General features: G+C 43.7%; 1 protein-coding gene across 1 annotated transcript in view; it reads left to right on the top strand.

Moving 5' to 3' along the window:
* pggt1b (protein geranylgeranyltransferase type I, beta subunit) overlaps positions 1–20,152 on the top strand; it is an 86,470-nt gene that overhangs the window by 56,050 nt on the left and 10,268 nt on the right. Inside the window, exon 6 of the mRNA XM_041186835.1 lies at positions 15,617–15,662. Coding sequence (XP_041042769.1) covers positions 15,617–15,662 — 46 coding nt within the window. The remainder of the gene's footprint in view (positions 1–15,616; positions 15,663–20,152) is intronic.

The following is a 20,152-nucleotide window of genomic DNA, read 5'->3' as shown; positions in this document are numbered from 1 at the left end:
AGAAATAGAATTATAGGAGGGAAAAAAGGGAATTGAAATAAAGCAAATTTAAAAAAAAAAACCATAAGCAGAAATAAAATCTGATGTAGAATATTAAATAATATGGTAGTCATGGCAAAGGCTGTTAGAGATACCAAATTCACATATTTATTTATTTAGAATGGGACATTCGGTCTTTGTTGCTTAAAACCTATTACATATCTAACTTTTTCCAATTCTAATGAAAGGGGACCTGAAACATTACCTGTGTTTCTCTGTCTGCAGATGTTGCCAGACCTGCAGAGCATTTCCAGCATTTTCTGTTTTTGATTCAGATTTCCAGCATTTTGCTTTTGTTGCCAGTGTTTTTTCTTACCCATTTCACTACTGTAGATTTATCTAAGGAGTATCCTCTCATCTCTTTAATGGTCCAATGGACAATGCAGTAATGTCAGCATCTGTTGTAACAACACAAACTAGTATCATGTTGAGATAGAAACTTCTGTTTAACTGTCAACCTGTGCTGCAGGAGTTTTATTGAAAGCAGGTATTTCTTTTAAGCCATAAAACATAATGGCATATTTTTCAGGAGTAGCAGTGTAATAAACTGCTCCGATGCTTATGATATCACTGCTCAAGTTAACTAAGAAGGCAATATATTCTGTAATATTGCTGGACTTTGAATAATTTACTACTTCTTATCGTGTCCACGACAGTCTATACATGGCCCAGCCAGAACTGAGCACATTTTTGCACCTTGTTGTTGAATTCGGCAAGATCTGCAACAGTGCAGAGTTCTTCTAGCGATAGACACTGCAGGAGATGTTGCATAGTCTGTGGCTCAGTTCCACATTCACAAGTTGTCGGCAGGTTGTATATCCCCATTTGTTTATTGACACCTTTGAACGACCTACACCAGTCCTAAGACTGTTAAGGCACTTCCAGGTTGCCCAGTTGCAATTAGCTCCTGGGGGAAGGCTTTCATCTGGTAGAATTTCCATCGCTGGGAGTTGTTTGAGACTGGCGAACCGGTCTTTCCACAAGGTGATGCGGGCTTCAGATGGGGTTGATTGTAATGGAACAACACTGTTCATGAAGCTCTTCCTTGACTTTAGGCGGCTGGGTGTAGGTGTATGACCATGTAGAGAGTGCCTCTCATCTGATGTTTGACGGAGTTGCTCTTTCTTGCTGGCTACCGTTCTTCTTATATCGGGGGAGCGATACCCGCCTGGATATATAGGCTGTTGGTGTTTGTTAGTTTTAAACAACCTGTGATAAGTTGGCAGCTTGCATTCAGAACAGCTTCCATCTTCTTAGCATGAGTAGATCTTTCCCATGCAGGGCAGGTGTATTCGGCAGTGGAAGAGCAAAGAGCAAGTGCACTGGTTCGCAAAGTTTTCGAGCTTGCTCCCCATTTTGTGTTAGTGAGCTTATTCAGGATGTTGTTTTCTGCATTCACTTTTGCCTTTGTCTTTTCGATGTGGTTCTTGAAGGTGAGGCATCTGTCAAGGGTGACTCCTAAGTAGATAGGGTGCTCGCAATGAGTCAGTGTTACTCCACACCAGGTTACTTTAAGCTGGCGTTTGGCTTCACGGTTTCTGAAGTGGAATGCACAACCTTGCGTCTTTGATGGGTTTCCATGAAGGTGGTTTTCTTCATAGTAGGTTGTTAGTCCCTCCAAGGCCTCAGAAAGCGTTTTCTCCACAGTGTTAAAATCACTGCTTTGGGCGTTGACACACAAGTCATCAGCAATTTACTATTTTGCATTTTAAAGTTATCTCTGTTTCAAACATCTATATTGTATTTTTGGTTTTGAGGGGCAGTGGTGGAGTAGTTACTAAACTCAATCTATTACAGTCACAATTCAGAGTATACTTTTTCTGATTTATTAATTCTGCACTTAGCCCTGATTCACAATTCTCAAGTCAAACCCTTGTTCAAAAGCCAACCGGGAGATTTAATAATGAATTTTAATCTATTCCATCTAAGATGGTTGTATATTTCCCATTTACATGTATCTACTTTTATAAAATACCCAATAAATTATGCCAAGATATTGAAATTACCTTTTTTATAGGTAGTTTAGTGAAAATCAGAGTTCCACATTCAAGCAGTTTTCCGAACTTTTGGATATCTTGCTGTAACTTGTGAAGTACAGTAAATTTAATTTTCTCCAGATGTTACTTGCCATGTCCTATTCCCTTTATTTGGAATCTGTACAACATCTTGCTCGCCAACCTCCTTCTAGATGGATTGCAGTGGTCAACTATTTCTGCTTTGAGGTGAGTATTGTAGTGTTGCTCTCAGTTGCAACCTTCTTGGTATAAGATTGAGAAATCTCAACTCAACGGCAACAGCTTATATATATAGCACTTTTAATGTAATAAAGCATCTTAATGCGCTTCAAAGAAGCATTATAATGCGAAATTTGGCACAGAGCCACATAATGTGACATTAGGGAAGATGGCCATATGCTTAGCCAAAGAGGTAGGTTTTAAGGGGCATCTGTAAGGCAGAAACAGAGGCAGAGATGGTTAAGGAGGAAATTCCAGAACTTTGGCATGAGTAGGGGAAAGGTGATGGCGTAGTAGTATTGTCGCTAGACCAGTAATCCAGAGATCCAGGGTAATGCTCTGCAGACCCGGGTTCAAATCCTGCCATGACAAATGGCGGAATTTGAATTCAATAAAAACCTGGAATTAAAAGAATTAAACTGAATGTTGTAATATTTTTGTAAAAACCCACGTGGTTCACTAATGTCGTTTAGGGAAGGAAATCTGTCGTCCTTACCTGGACTGGCCTACATGTGACTCCAGACCCACAGCAATGACTCTTAAATGCTCTCTGAAATGGCCCAGCAAACCACCTATCAAACTGTTAAAAAACCACAAAAAAGTAATGAAACCGGTACAGACCACCAGAAACACCAGGCACCAGAAATGACAATGGCAATCTCAGCCCTGTCAACCCTACAAAGTCCTCCTAACTAACACTTGGGGGCTAGTGCCAAAATTGGAAGAGCTGTCTCATAGACTAGTCAAGCAACAGCCTAACATAGTCATCCTCACGGAATCATACCTTACAGATTATGTCCCAGACTCCATCATGCCATCCCTGGGTATGTCCTGCCCCACTGGCAAGTCAGACCCAGCAGAGGTGGCAGCACAGTGGTATACAGTTAGGAGGGAGTTTCCCTGGGAGTCCTCAATATCAACTCCAGACCCCAAGTCTCATGGCATCAAGTCAAACATGGGCAAGGAAACCTCCTGCTAATTACCATATACCACCCTCCCTCAGCTGATGAGTCAGTGCTCCTCCATGTTCACTTCAACTGAGGGTGGCAAGGGCACAGAATGTACCTTGGATGGGGACTTCAATGTCCACTACCAAGAACGCCTCTGTAGCACCACTACCCACCGAACTGGCTGAGTCCTAAAGGACATAGCTGCTAGACTGGGTCTGTGGCAGTTGTTGAGAGAACCAGCAAGAGGGAAAAACATACTTGACCTGATCCTCACTAACCTGCCTGCCGCAGATGCATCTGTCCATAATGGTATCAGTAGGAGTGACCACCGCACAGTTGTTGTAGAGACAAAATCCCACCTGCACTTTGAGGATACTCTCCAAGATGTTGTGTGGCACTACCACCGTGCTAAATGGGATAGATTTCGAACAGATCTAGCAACTCAAGACTGGGCATCCATGAGGCGCTGTGGGCCATGAGCAGCAGCAGAATTGTTCTCGAACACAATCTGTAACATCTTGGCCCGACATAACCCCCACTCTACCATTACCATCAAGTGAAGGCATCAACCCTGGTTCAATGAAGAGTGCAGGAGGGCATGCCAGGAGCAGCACCAGGTTTACCTAAAAATGAAGTGTCAACCTGGTGAAGCGATAACACAGGACTACTTGTGTACCAAACAGTATAAGCAGTGAGTGAAAGACAGAGCCAAGCGATCCCACAACCAACGGATCAGACCTAAGCTCTGCAGCCTGCCACATCCAGTTGTGAATGGTGGTGGACAATTAAAGAGCTCACTGGAGGAGGAGGCTCCACAAATATTCCCATCCTCAATGATGGGGGAGACAGCACATCAGTGCAGAAGATAAGGCTGAAGTAATTGCTACAATCTTCAGCCAGAAGTGCCGAGTGGATGAACCAACTCGGCCTCCTCCAGAGGTCCCCAGCATTACAGATGCCAGTCTTCAGTCAGTTCAGTTCACTTCACGTGATATCAGGCAGCGGCTGAAAGCACTGGATACTGCAAAGGTTATGGGCCCTGACAATATCCTGGCAATAGTACTGAAGGCTTGTACTCTAGAACTTGCCGTGCCCCTTGCCAAGCTGTTCCAGTACAGCTACAGCACTAGCATCTGTCCACAAAAAGCAGGACAATTCCAACCCTGCCATTTACTGCCCCATCAGTCTACTCTCGATTATCAGTAAAGTAATGGAAGGGGTCATCATCAGTGCTATCAAGTGGCATTTGCTTAGCAATAACCTGCTCATTGATGCCCATTTTGGGTTCCGCCAGGGCCTCTCAGTTCCTGACCTCATTACAGCCTTGGTTCAAACATGGACAAAAGAGCTGAACTCCCGAGGTGAGGTGAGAGTGACTGCCCTTGACAGCGTGTCAGTGTTTGACCGAGTGTGGCGTCGAGGGGCCCTAGCAAAATTGGATTCAATGGGAATCAAGGCGAAAACTCTCCGCTGGTTGGAGTCATATTTAGCACAAAGGAAGATGGTTGTGGTTGTTGGAGGTCAGTCATCTCAGCTCCAGGACATCACTGCAGGAGTTCTTCAGGGTAGTGTCCTTGGCCGCACCATCTTCAGCTGCTTCATCAATGACCTTCCTTCCATCATAAAGTCAGAAGTGGGGATGTTCGCTGATGATTGCACCATTCATGATTCCTCAGATTCTGAAGCAGTCCATGTCCAAATGTAGCAAGACCTGGACAATATTCAGGCTTGGGCTGACAAGTGGCAAATAATATTCACACTACACAAGTGTCAAGCAGTGACAATATCCAACAAGAGAGAATCCAGCCATTGCCCCCTTGATGTTCAATGGCATTACCATCACCGAATCCCCCACTCTCAACATCCTGGGGATTACCATTGACCAGAAACTGAACTGGACTAGCCATATAAATAATGTGGCTACAGTCAGAGGCTAGGAATCCTGCGATGAGTAACTCGCCTCCTGACCTCCTGAAGCCTGTCCACCATCTACAAGGCGCAAGCCAGGATTGTAATGGAAACTCTCCACTTCCCTGGATGAGCGTACCTCCCACATCACTCAAGAAGCTTGACACCATCCAGGACAAAGCAGCCCGCTTGATTGGCACCGCATCCACAAACATTCACTCTCCACCACCGAGGTACAGTAGCAAGTGTGTACCATCTACAAGATGCACTGCACAGTTCATCAAGGCTCCTTAGCACCTTCCAAACCTACGACCACTACCATCTAGAAGGACGAGCAGCAGACAGATGGGAACACCACCACCTGAATGTTCCCTTCCAAGCCACTCACCATCCTGACTTGGAAATATGTTACTGTTCCTTCACTGTAGCTGGGTCAAAATTCTAGAACTCCCTTCCTAACAACACTGTGGACTACTCCACATGGACTGCAGAGGTTTAAGAAGGCAGCTCACTACCATCTTCTCGAGGGCAACTAGGGATGGACAATCAAATGTGAATGAATAAATTTTTAAAAATCACACTGGCAGCAGAGCTCTGGATAAACTCAAGTTTGTGAGGGCAGAATGTGTGAGACCAGCCAGGAGTGTATTGGAAAAGTCAGATAATGATAACAAAGGCAGTTTAGGTATTAAAACTCAAGTAGCTGGGCACTATGCCCATAAGGTCTTAAGACTTTTGGCAGTTTCTTCAGGCTGCATTTTTCTATATTACTGGGCTTTCTAGTACAATATTGCTGTTGCCACAAAGTAAAATGTCTCATGCTATGATAGCACTTTGTTTTCTTTTGTAAGTTAGATTAGGAGTTCTATAAGTTTGGACTTGACAGAGTCTCCCATACAGAAAAGTTTAAAATCCACTGTTCCTCAATCTCTTGCTTTGCAAGAAAGCCATTGAAAATTATCCAAGGTGGAAGTAGGCATGAAATTATTGGTAGGGAAATTTGTTGTGAAAGGTATGATTAATGATTTGTTTGTATGTCATTGAATCAAAAGTGTGTTATGACTCCCTAAAAGCTTCATTTATGTTAATCTTTGGTCTCAAATGTTTTAGTAAAATATATATTGTGCTTTCTTATTAGAAGATTAGTGGAAACTATGCCCTAACCCCCTTTATTTTCATTTATCTCAAATTTAAGGGTCAACATGTCTCTATTTTTGTCCCAACAATGCCAAGGCTTTAATTGAATTATATCAAGACCAGTTGCATTAATGATGTAAGCATGTAAATGAACTTGCCTTACTATTTTGGGCTGGAGTGTGAGTTAATCAGAAAAGTTCAAGAGATTGAACAAAAATAGCGAGACTCAGTATTTTTTTTTGGATATCGCAAAGCTGCTGTTTTTAGTGTTGTTAAAATTACTTTAAAACTCGCTATACTGAGCTTAAAGGAATCCCTTCAGTTTTGAAGCATGAGAGTTCAGTAATGCTATTTAATTACATTGATCTGGGAGAAAACTTCACTATTCACAAGAGCTATCTTAATTAATATAAATAATTACTCGTAAATGAACAAGAAGCTGAATACCCTGACTAACCAATGAGTTTGTTCTCAAACAGCTATAGCGGGTATGATATAGTGCAGTGCATATTTAATCCAATCATCTCAGTCCCCTTCTCTTTTAATAATAAAACACATGTAAATGTATTATTCATCTCCTCTTTTCCTTCTTTGTAGAGTCAATGCCACAAGTAAAGCTCTACACATGACTGCAGCTTTCTGTTATCTTAATGCAGTGACATTTTGCAGACAGGATTCCAGGCGATGACTTAAGTTTCAATAAGTTGACCATAGGAGGCATCACAATTGAGTCTAATCGTGCATATGCACATTTTCAAGGACTGGTTACTGGGTATTGATCAATAGTGGGAACATGGATGAATTTTATCCCTTCTTGAAACTGGAGCAATGAGGCTAATTAAAATGACTGTGCCAGTCCTACCTGAGATTGATGTTTTCTGGAGGACTCTTAGGCTTACAAGCTTTCTTAGAGGTTTTCTGTCGAGTTTACTCTTCAGGTCACTATCCTGTGTCATCTGTATTACAGCAAATGGGGATTGTCTACTCCGCTGGAGAACCTCCTTTGAGGTGGAGAGGGCCAGAAGGGAGAGGAGGGCTGGCGTTTGCAGGCAGCCTCCCAGAGAGAGACCTATGGAAAGAAAGGCGCAGCTACATGAAGTACAGGGCCAGCAGAAAGTGCAGGCAGAAGGGTCCGCAGAAGAAGCCATTATCCTGCAGTGTGGGTCTACAGGCAGTGCTCCAGCTATCTGGACATGTCAAAGGCCCAATGTTGAAGGAGGCTTTCCCTCCCTAGGGAGATTGTGACCTCCATTTGCAACATGATTGGTCCAGAGGTGGCCTCAATCTGTAGGTGGCCACCTGATGCCAGTGGTTCTTAAGGTGACAGTGGCCCTGAAATTTGTCGCCTCCAGTTCCTTCCAAGGGTCAGCAGGAGAACTATGTGGTGTTTCCCAATCTGCTGCCCACAACTACATCAGCTGGTCACTGACACTTTGTTCAAACGGGTGATGAACCTCATTCATTTCCAGACCGACGAAGCCAGTCACGCTGAGCGAGCCAGAGGCTTCACTGCAGTCGCTGGGTTCGCCCCCTTCCAGGGTGCCATAGGTTGCACTCATGTGGCACAAAGGTGGGTGAGCCGGGTGCCCTCGTCAACAGAAAGGGCTTCCACTCCATTAATGTCCTGATTGTTTACGACATAGGACATGGGTTTTGCAGGACTGCACCAAGCACCTGGGCAACTCCCATGATGCGTACATCCTGCAGCACTCCCAGGGGTCAAGGCTCTACATCACTCCAGCTCAGTTGGATGGTGGGCTCCTGGGTGACAAAAGCTATAGCCTGAAAAGGTGGCTCATGAAGACACTCGTATAGCCAAGGACAGAAGTGGCAGAGAGGTACAATAGAAGTCATGCCTCTACCAAGGCAGTAATTTAGAGGACCATTGGTCTGCTCAAGATGAGGTTCTACTGCCTAGACCAATCAGAGGGAGCACTACAATATCCTTCCGAGTGCACATCGCTTATTGCCATTGTGTGCTGCACTCTGCAAAATCTGGCTTTCTCAAGGGGGACCTTTTGGAGGATGATGGCAGCAAGGCTGCTCCCCAGGCCACAGAAGACAACTCAACTGATGAGTCAGAGGAGGCCCAGGGTGAGGACATAACTGCTGAAGTGATGAACCTTGTGGGAGGCCAGGAGATCAGCAAGGCTTTGATTCTGTGTTCATTCAGCTAGGCATCCAAGGCTTGGCTAACTAGTGAGCGCAAGGGTGATGCCTCCTTACTGAACGTTCCTGATGAGGCCACCCTGTGACCCCTATGTCAACTAACTACCTCTAAAATAAAGTTTGCAGCCCTTCCCTTCAGTCACAAGTGTTAGGAAATAGAGAGAGTTTAAGTAAATGATATTGGTGTTTGCAGGTGTTAGGAATGAGTTTCAGCTTTAATTTAAGTTTGTTTTGTATCCCTGTATTTGTGTGTTAAGAAAGGACAAATTGAGTTTTAGTTTCATTGTAAAAAGATGCCTGCATTTCTAATGAGTTTTATGATTCCTAAAGAGAAGGTAAACAATCAGGAGTAGAAGAATTAGGCTGTTGCCTAACAAGGGTCTAGTGAGACAGGTCCCTCCCACAGACAGACAGACACACACACACGAGAAACTCCAGTTTGATTTTGGAAACTGTTTAAGTTCAGTTGGTTTCGAATGTAACTGCCAGGAGAGACTGGAGCAAAGGGAACATATAGCCAGTCCAAAACTAAAGAAAAGACCCCAAAATCCAGGGGCGTGGAACAGGGGAAAATCCCAAGCAGACCTTCTAGTCAAAGGAAGGGCAGGAACCTGGAAAAGGTCTTAAGTGCAGTTAAGAGTGAGGGCAGAGAGAAAGGCTCCAAGCCTTCAGATTTAAAGAGATAAAAGCTGCAGAAAGCAGATTTAAAACGAGAACAGCTTGCAAGAGGCAAGAAGGTCCAAAGAGATGGCTGAAGGTCTGTAACTCTTTGCTATAGGTGTGTGAAGCAGTGGTACTGTTGATGGCTGAGTTGGTGAGAGAGAGAGAGTGGAAGACAGCTTGAATGCATGTGGTGACCCAGGGGAGAGGAACATCAGAAGGAGAGTTTGAAACCCTGGAGGTGAACCCTTGCAGAAGGGATCTGAGAGAAAGCGGCGGTTTGGGGGAAGATTCCAAGGCGAGTTCTTGGAAAGTGGAGATTGGAAACCCTCATGTGAAAGACAGAATACAGTCAGACTGGTTCGTTCATAATGTAATAAGTGTCTGGGGAGAGCTGCAGAGAAATCCATAACATTTGGTTGAGGTGGCATCTGTCACTTGCTTTCAGAGTTTGAGGTGCCTATTGGTACATGGACTGTGTCCTTACTGTGAACATTAGAGTAGAAGATAGGTTTTGTAACTTGTGTTATCCTTACAAATCTGTATATATCTGTAAAAATATAGTTGTGGGTGAAGGAGTATTGTAATATAGTTAATCTTTTCTTGTTTAATAAATATTTTACACTTTTTGTTAAAAGCTCATTAGCTGACTCAGGTGACTCTGTTCAGTAGCTACTCTCCACACATCTAAAAAAAAACAAATAAAAGCTAGGATTTGTCAAGCTGGGTTCCACCCTGGGATCAGGCTTGTCCAGGGGTAACCTCAGCTGGGGACCATAACAGAAGCCACTCCCTTGCCCAACACCTATGAGAAATATCAAGCACATTCAGACCATGAAACATCATAACATCTTTAAATGGTAGTCATGTTTACATAATTTGAACATAGAACACGTTTCAACTGAAGTAATATCACCCGTAACAACCCCTCTTGTGTTTGTAGTGCCGTAAACCTCCACTTGCAAGTACTGCATCTTCATGCCCCACCCCACCACCCGCCTCGCTGGTAGCAGCATTAGAGCCTGCCTGCTGACTGTGATGTCCTGTCGGCCCTAATTACCTTGGCGGACATGTTCTGGCCAGCGGAGCCTGTGCAGGCATCGCCTGGGAGGGAGAGTCCTGCGCCATGGCTGGGTACTCCACCGTCATCGCGGCCTCATCAGATGCCACGGGCACTGGCAGAGGGGCGGAGGAGCTGTCTTCATCTGGAGTGCCCTGAGAGGAGCCCACAAATGTGACATGCAACTGGCCCACCAGTGTGAGATTGGTTTGTACTTCCCTGCTCACCTTTGATGGATGGGCACCTAACAGAGTGACTAGGCGTCTCGTCCATCTCACACTGGCGATGACCTGCTGAGTTCACTGCCAGTGTGTGGGCTCGCAGGTCCAAATGCAGCCGAGACCCCTGATTATGTTCTTGTAGTTACCTCTCCATCAGAGTCGCCACTCTCTCAATGAAGGAGTCTGTACACTTGGAGCTCCAGGTCAATGCAATGCTCATGCTTCACATGGACTCCTCATGATAGAGACCATAGCACGCAGACCCTCGAGATCTCCGCCAGATCCACCCGCTAGAAACCCAGCATCTGCTGCCTGATGTTCGACTCCAGAGGTTCATCATCTGCCTTCGAATCAGCATGGTCATGGTCTCCAACAGTCCTCCAACTGCCGGTGCTGGGCACTCTGCCTCTGCCAACTCCTCAAGTGAGTGTGATGTGCCCTCACTACTGTGCACTGCCAACTGAGCAGGCGCACTAATGCCCACCAACATGCCTTATATCTGCGCTGATGCTTGATGCAGAGAGGTTGTGATGTGGGTGCATCTGTCGGCAGCTCCTCCTTGGGTGTCAAGGGGGGATCCTCGGGGTCTGCAGTGCATAGTGAGGATGGTGTATCTGAGAGGGGAAGAGAATATGTCTGTCGCGCATCATTACTAAGTGACTGTGCATGCACGACTGTTGCTTGGCACAAAGGACAACTACCTCACTGAGGCATTGTGATTAGACAAGCAATAAGTACTCTGCATTTGAACTTCTCACTGGAGATACCACAACCCTACCTTCATTGTACTCTCCCCCACTCTCTCATCTGTCCACTAGACTCTTACCATCCTCCAAGACCCCTGCCTCTCCGTGACCTGTGGACCTTGCTCCTCACTTGCATTCCATGTCCAGGGTGTCCATCTCCAACCTGCAGAGGATCAGAATGTTGGGCACCCCACCATCTGTTCATGCGTGCTTCAGCACATTATGGCTTCTCTTCTCCAGTACAGATAAAAATGCATTCATTAGTCCATCCTTGACCTGCAACAACATACTGGCCTTAACCTTCCCCCCCCCCCAGGAAAGCCAGCTTGATGTGCCTGTCGGATTGGCACACTTCACCCTCCTATACACCCAAGGCGAGCAAGCACATCTCCAAGCCTTGGCTGGCATAGGGATATATGCCATTTGGCACCCTTCATCTCACGCCCCAAGCCCACGATGAACATCCACCCTTCAAGACATCTATACACAGTTCCATGCAAAGTTGGTACTCGCCCTTGCGGATCACTGAAGATCATTGAAACTTTTCTGGCACTGGACCCATGTGTGGTGCACAACATCATAACCGCTCACCTGGGCAGCCACCTCCATCCAGGCCTTCCCTATTTGGTGGGGTGGCCTCCCCTTGCCATCCTGCGGCATGAGTATTTCATGCCGGGCACACTCTGCCTCCACTAGAGTGCACAGGCACTCGTCTGAGAATCGTGGGGCAAAGTGCCCACTGGCACTGCCCTCCCATCTGGTGTGCCCAGCAGGTGCTGAGGCCATAACTGCTGCCAGATATTAGACTCTCTCCTGGACAGCTCCCTGAGGCTCTTCACCAACTCCTAGCAACCTTCAGGGAGCTGCCTGTGCAGTTTTTAGACTCCCCAAGTCCACATTGGACCTGGCACCCGCCACGTTCCCAGCCCTGCGGGCAGCGCTGCGCCAACGTCCAAGCATGTTTCACCCTGGCCGAGCCTTAATTGGCCAGTCAGCGTAGAATCGCATGTCAGTTGTGACCGCAGTTAGATATCGCGTCCGCTTCCAGGCCACCCCGACAACGTGTGCAAAATTCAGGCCATGAAATGGATCAGATTTTCGCAAATAAATAGCTTCATTATTTAGTTGACTTTGATACATTGGCTCAGAATTTCCTGGAGTAGGGTATCTCATGATATGTGCCTTGAGTCGGATTTTTGTGCTGTAAGTTGTTGGAAATACGGGAGGTCGCTGGGGCATCTGGGTTCTTGAATGACAGCATCAGCTGTCTATCTCCTTAACCAATGAAATGTAAGGATAGAGAAAGAAAGGGAATGAAGACAGATGAGTGAATTAGAGCTAAATTTGATACAGAAATAGAAAGAGGAAAAGAAAGATTGGGTTCAGAGAAAAGCAGACAAAGAAGAAGAAAGGAAAAATATGTTTTTTTTTAAAGCCATCTGCAGGCATGAGATTGCATAGTTTCATTTGTTCTATTTCTGGGCCTTAGGTTGAGTAGCATATCAAGACCATTAATCACCTCATTAACAAGAATCTTGCATTAGGCAATAATGTCCCTAACCTGCTGTGGTAAGTTTAATTCTTACTTATAGCACACATGCAGCAATTTTTTTGATATTCGTGGGGAAGTTGACAAAGGGCTACTTCTTAAAATTCTTTCATGGGATGTGGCCTTTGCTGGCAAGGCCAACACTTATTCCAATCCTTAATTGCCCTTGAGAAATGATGGTGAACTGCCTTCTTGAAACAGCAATCCGTGTACTGAAAGTACTCCCATGGTGCTAGTAGGTTGGAAGTTCCAAGATTTTGATCGAGTGATGATGAAGCAATGGTATTATGTTTCCAAGTCAGGATGGTGTGTGACTTGGAGACGTTTTCTGAGGCTAACATTGGAGTTGTGAATCAAGCAGTAATTTGTGATGATTTGCAATTGGATTCTCTCTTGTTGGAGATGGTCAGTGCCTGGCACTTGTGTGATGTGAATGTTACTTGCTACTTGTCAGCCCAAACCTGGATAATGCCCAGGCCTTCCTGCATTTGGTCAGGAACAACTTCAATATCTGTGGAGTCGCGAATGGTACTGAACATTGTGCAATCATCTGTGAACATTCCCCACTTCTAACCCTATGACGGAAGGAAGGTCATTGATGAAGCAGCTGAAGATGGTTGGGCCGAAGACACTACCCTGAGGAATCTGACTTTCCTGCAGCGATGTCCTGGAACTGAGATGATTGACCAACACCAACTACAACCATCTTCGTTTGTGCTAGGTGTGACTCCAAACAGCGAAGAGTTTCCTCCTGATTTCCATTGACTCCAGTTTTGCTGGAGCTCTTTAATGCCACACTCTTGTTGAGATGTTGAGGGCCTCACCTGCCAGCTGGTGAGCTGACAAGATACTCATGCTGCCTCTTCTTGGGAAAGGCTGCCGAACCCTATACCGATCAAGCAGTGGTGGGACCAGCAGCTGGCCATCCCCCTGGAATCAAGACACCGAATTGGAAATCTCGCCAACCAGTTAGAGGCCGGCAACTCTTTTGCTCAGTAGCATCACTGGGGAAGCTGTGACTGCTGCCGGAAGAGCAGAAACCAGAGTCCCAGGATCATGGAGTGACCCAAGCCAAAGCAAGTAATGTGGGGGGAGGGGGCTTTTGCAGGGTGGGGGGTGCAGGTTTATGTGAGGGTTTATGCACCCACATAAAAATAGTTCTAATCATATTTATCCACCCTGTTCCCAATTACCCTTAAACTGCTTTTCCTTCATTCATGCATCCAATCTAATTTTAAATGTTGACATAGTTTCTTCCTTGACCACTAGCCATGGAATTGAATTCCACAGCCTCGGATGTCTTTGTGGGCTGTATTTGCCTCACAAGCAGCTCTCAGTTTATTTTGCAGTGCTGACCACATTTAAATAAATAAAACTACAGAGCAGCTGAGGATATAATCATCCCTAAAGTGGCAGGCCTTCATTTGGTCCACGTTGGGAAAGAGCATTTTAAACAGAAGCTGCTCCCAGTAGATGTACCGATCTTTTTAAAAGGTCAAATGCCAGCAATTCTATTACAAACTCCTTGGTCCTGTTTTCCGTGTTCACTTTGCCCACTGATCATACCATGGTGAGCAAAATGTCCTTTGTTCACACAAAAATGGACAGAATTGCAGAGTAGGCTCCTCCATACGATAGCAAAATATCATAATCTATAATGAAATTGGACTTAAAGGAATGGATCTCATTTTAAATGGATGGAATCACAAAACATCAAAAAAACATCCAGAATTTCAAAAATTCAGCGTGACATTCAGTCAGTATAGATTGATTGATGAGCTGAAGAGGGAACGGGGAGAAAAACATTACCACTTCTACTATCACCACATTGCAACACTAGGAGAAAGGAATTAATGTACTTGCTGAATTAAGCAGGAATGTATTTATGGATGCCTGTAAACGTGAGGGGAAGATTTTCAATCAGAGCTTCGCAATATTTTCCCTCATCTTATTTGCAAATTTTATGAGGCTACTTTATATACGAGTACATATGGTAAATATAACGCTGTATTTACAGTGTTAGGTATTTAAGTTCACATTGCAATTCTTCTTTAAAAGCACATGTATAAAATTCAATTAGTTAAAGGGTGCTTTTCTACTATACAAATTAGACAACCTCCTCAAAGCATTTCCTCTACTTGTGTGCAATGTACTGTTACAAAACCAATATTATGGACATTAGCACATGATCATTTGCTAAAGCTTAGATTGTAAGGTACCCCGGATCTGCTTGGTACTTTCTTCCAGAAATAGGTGGCCATGGTTATTCTGCTTTTGAGCCGCACAATTGAGCCAGTGTTAATGACCTTTTCTGGAGGTGAGCCTTCATTTAAGTTTTTCAATAGTGCCTGAATTAAGTTTTTTTTTAAAAAATTTCCCTAATGTTTTAGCCTCACTTGGCCTCGCTCCATGCACACACACAATGGCAAACACATCATGAGCAAGGAATGGCTTCCAGTCTATGGCCCTAGCTCTCAGTCACCAAGCATGCACTGGTTCACTTCAAATTGTTTGGTTTCCATTGATCAAAAATTTCTACATGATACTGTGCATACCAATCAACAATGTGGATGGGGTTAGACAAGTGATAGGTAAGTCAGTGGGGGTTGGATCTTGAGGTGCAAGCATACGGAGAGGGGTGATTGTATTTGTCTGTAGCAGTCAATTAGAAGTATAGGTGACATATTCCAACAAGCTCCAATCACTAAACGAAACATTCCCACCAAGTAAACAATTTTGAATCGGTCAGTACTCATACTGATGAGAAAACATAATCAACATTTTTAATTTTGTGGAAACAGATAATCTGCATTATCATCTAGATTATCTTAGAATTTCAGTCAGTAATATTTTCAAAGATTGTAAAACTTTATCGTATGTGTATTACTGTATTTATCTACTTATATTCTTATAAATGTATTCTTAAATGTATTTTCTTCTCAGTCATATGACAATGGACTTGCCCAGGGAGCTGGACTGGAATCACATGGTAAGCATCAATTTTAGAGTAGAAAAATTATGTTTATCAGCATGTTTGTTTTTCTATTGTGCTGCTAAACAGCATCAATCTAATGAGATAAATGTAATTTGTACGTATGTCTTCCCTTATTGATATAATTGGACTGATTTTAAAACTGTTACTTCAAGTTACAAAATGTAGCCCTTGAGTCCCTAATTTTCCACATGTAATATCTGTGGTTCAAGCTGTCTGGAAGCATTTTTTAAAAATTCATTCATGCGATGTGGGCTTCGCTGGCTGGGCCAGCATTTATTACTCATCCCTACTTGCCCTTGAGAAGGTGGTGGTGTGCTGCCCCCTTAAACCGCTGCAGTCCGCGTGGTGTAAGTACTCTCACAATGCTGTTAGGAAGGGAGTTCCAAAATTTTGACCCAGCGACAATGAAGGAACGGCGATATATTTCCAAGTCAGGGTGGTGAGTGACTTGGAGGGGAACTTCAGGCGGTGCTGTTCCCGTCTATCTACTGCCCTTATCCTTCTGGTTGGTAGTGGTCGTGGGTTTGGAAGGTGCAGTCTAAGGAGCCTTGGTGAATTCCTGCAGTGCATCTTGTGGATGGTACACACTGCTGCTACTGTGTATCAGTGGTGGACGGAATGAATGTTTGTGGATGTGGTGCCAGTCAAGCCTGCTGCTTTGTCCTGGACGATATCCAGCTTCTTCAGTGTTATAGGAGCTGCACTCATCCAGGCAAGTGGGGAGTATTCCATCACACTCCTGACTTCTGCCTTCTGGATGGTGGGCAGGCTTTGGGGAGTCAGGAGGCGAGTTACTCATTGCAGGATTCCTAGCCTCTGACCTGCTCTTGTAGCTACACTATTTATGTGGCTAGTCCAGTTCAGTTTATGGTCAATGGTAACCCCCAGGATGTTGATGGTAATGCCATGGAGATTCAAGGGGCGATGGTTGGATTCTCTCTTGTTGGAGATGGTCATTGCCTGACACTTTTGTGGCATGAATATTACTTGACACATGTCAGCCCAAGCCTGGATATTGTCCAGGTCTTGCTACATTAGGACATGGATTGCTTCAGTATCTGACGAGTCATGAATGGTGCTGAACATTGTGCAATCATCAGCGAACATCCCCACTTCTGACCTTTATGATGGAAGGGAGGTCATTGATGAAGCAGCTGAAGATGGTTAGGCTGAGGACACTATCCTGAGGAACTCCTGCAGTGATGTCCTGGAGCTGAGATGACTGACCTCCCAAGAACCACAACCATCTTCCTGTGTGCTAGGTATGACTCCAACCAGCATGCATTAAGTATAGGCATGTGCAGGAAAGGAAGCAATATATCTGAGGCCAAGTTGACCCCAGTTATTCCTACTGCCTATTTTCAGAGTTAGCATGGATGACATGAAGTATCACACTTGTACCTGATGAAAAGCATTGAACCTTGGGAAAGTTTGAAGTTACAAAAACTTTTCTCTCCAGATTTGTGTCTAGATAGTTTGTGAAACAACACTGATGCCCTTTCAAAGTCTTGATCTCAATTCTAAATCCTATTATTTTAGTTTCATGATGAAAGCTAAAAATGATCCTATTTGACAGTCCACCTGGGTAATCTCATATAATTTACAATGGTTTTACAAATGCCTGATGTCATAGGTCAGTGGAGGATTAGAGCAGGAGTAGACTATTCACCCCTTCAAGCCTGCTGTGCCATTCAATAAGATCATGGCTGATATGATTGTGTCCTCAATTTCACTTTACTGTCTGCCCCCCACCGCCCAAACCCCATAACTGTTGACTCCCTTGTCTATCAAAAATCTAACTCAGTCTTGACTAAATTCAAGGACCCAGCCTCCACTGTGTTCTGATGAAGGGAATTCCACAGACTAATGACCCTCAGAGAAAAAAAGTTCTCCTCATCTCCATGTTAAAGGGGAGACCCCTTATTTTTAAACTGTCTCCCCTGGTAGCCTGGGAAATGACTTCATAGAATATTTTTGGGACAGTTTGTTAGAGGAGCACATACTAGTGCCAACCAGGGAGCAGACTATTCTAAACCTGGTAATGTGTAATGAAATCGGATTAATCAATAACCTCATAGTAAAGAAACCTATTGGCGACAGCAGTCACAACACAATAGATTTTCACGTTCAGTTAAAGGTGAGAAGTGTGGGTCTAAGGCTGGTGTTTTAAACCTAAATAAAGGTAATTCTAAGGGTATCAAGGCAGAGTTAGCTAAAGTGAACTGGGAAAATAGGTTAAAAGGTAAGACAATAGAGATGCAGTTCCAGATTTTTGAGGAGATATTTAATAACTCTTAGCAAAGGTTTATCCCAGTGACAAAGAGAGACTAGAAGAAGGATGCATCATCCATGGCTAAATGAGGAAGTTAATAATAGCATCAAATTGAAAAAAAACTCTACAACTCTGCAAATATTTGTGGCAATTAAGAAAATAGGACAGATTTTAAGAACCTGCAAAGAATGATTAAAAAATGTGGGAGAAATTAGTATGAGAGAAAGCTAACTAGAAGTATTAAAATATATAGTAAGAGTTTGTACAAGTATTTAAAAAAGGAAAAGAAGTGAGTGTTGGTCCTCTAAAGAGGGAGTCTGGGGAATTAATATTGGAAAACAAGGAAATGGCAGAAGCATGAATAGGTATTTTGTCTGTGTTATCACTGCAGAAAACTTTCCAAAAAATCAAGAGGCAAAAGGGAAGGAGGGAGGGAAGAACTTAAAACAGTCACCATTACCAAGAAAAAACTATTAGACCTAAAGGCTATCAAGTCTCTGGAACCTGATGGCCTGCGTCTTAGGGTCTTAAAAAAAAAAAGTAGCCACAGAGATAGTTGATGTTGTAAGGTTGTTTGGTATCTCACTAAGAGGTCAGGATGCTTGTGTGGTTGAACATAAACCGTTTATTGTTAACACACAAGTATATACATGTCCCTAGGTATCATCTTCATCCTAGCTTCTCTCAGACTCTCTACTCTGAGTACCATCATGTGACTCCCTACATCATAATGTGGGCAGTACTGTTCCTCCAGTCCCACATTAACCCTTATTAACCCAAACACTATTATACTACAGTAGAAGCATATCAATCTACCCAGATTCTTTAGATTATGGAAGGGTCCCAGTGGATTGGAAAATAGCAAATGTAACATCTTTATTCAAGAAAGGAGGGAAACAGAAAGATAGAAAATATAGGCCAGTTAGCCTAACATCTGTCATAGGGAACTTGCTGGAATCCATCATTAAGGCGGTTATAGCAAGATATTTATAAAATCATGGTTTAGTCAGGCAGAGTCAACATGGCTTTGTAAAAGAGAAATAGTGTTTAACTAATGTATTTAAGTTCTTTGAGGAAGTAACAAGCAAGGTGGATAAGGAGAACCTGTAGATGTAGTTGCCTAGATTTCCAAAAGACTTTTGAGAAGGTGTAAAGTCAAAGGTTACTACTCAAAATAAGAGTTCATGATGTAGGGGGTAACGTATTAGCATGGATAAAGGACTGTTTAACTAACAGGAAGCAGAGAGCAGGGATAAATGGGCCTTTTTTGGGTTGCCGAGTGTAACTAGTGGAGTGCCACAGGGGTCAGTGCTGGGGCCTCAACTATTTACAATCTATATCAATGACTTGGATGAAGGAACCAAATGTGTGGTTGATAAATTTGCTGATGACACCAAGATATGTAGGAAGGTAAGTTATCAACAAGAGGTAAATAATTTCTAAAGGGATATAGATAGGTTAAGTGTGAATGAACAAAAAATTGGCAGATGGAGCATGATATGGGAAAATGTGAATTTGTCCATTTTGGCAGGAAGAACCGAAAGGCAGTATACTGTTTTAATGGAGTGAGATTGCAGAACTTGGTGGTACAAAGGGATCTGGTGTCCTGGCGCATGAAGCATAAAAAGTTAGTATGCAGGTACGGCAAGTAATTAGGAAGGCAAATGGAATGTTGCCATTTATTCCAAGGGACATTTTACTGTAGCTGTACAGGGCCTTGGCGAGACCACATCTGGAGATATAGCTTTTTAGTTTTAGAAATTGAAGTAAGTTCAGTGGGTGGAAAACACCTGGTAAACATCTAGAAGCTGGCAAATCCCACAGACTTAAGATAATTACAATTCAAAAGGTAACTTGTGTTTACAGATGAGGTCAGTAAAGGAAAAAGGTGAGAGTCATAAAACAGCAGGTGGATTTACTTGACTAAAAACCTGGGAGACATGATATCGGAAGTTATTCAAGTAACAAATAAACTATTTATGTGGTTTCCCAGAAATTAAGAAAAGCTTTGGAATTAAAAGACAATCTGCATTTCTCTCTGTGTGTTACATTACTGTGGTGATGGGTGGAGCTTAGTGAGATTTTTTGTTTTTGAGTCTATCTCTGTAAATTCAGTTAGGGCATAACCAGCAGGCAGGAATAGCAGCTAAGAGACTGTCAGCTTTGTATCTTATTTAGGTTGTAGCTCCTTGCAAGTCAAGAGATAAAGCCA

This window comes from Carcharodon carcharias, chromosome 4, assembly GCF_017639515.1.
Source record: "Carcharodon carcharias isolate sCarCar2 chromosome 4, sCarCar2.pri, whole genome shotgun sequence".
In the NCBI taxonomy this organism is placed as follows: domain Eukaryota; kingdom Metazoa; phylum Chordata; class Chondrichthyes; order Lamniformes; family Lamnidae; genus Carcharodon; species Carcharodon carcharias.
Note: the sequence above shows the minus strand (reverse complement) of the source record. Positions and strands in the feature narration are given on the sequence as shown.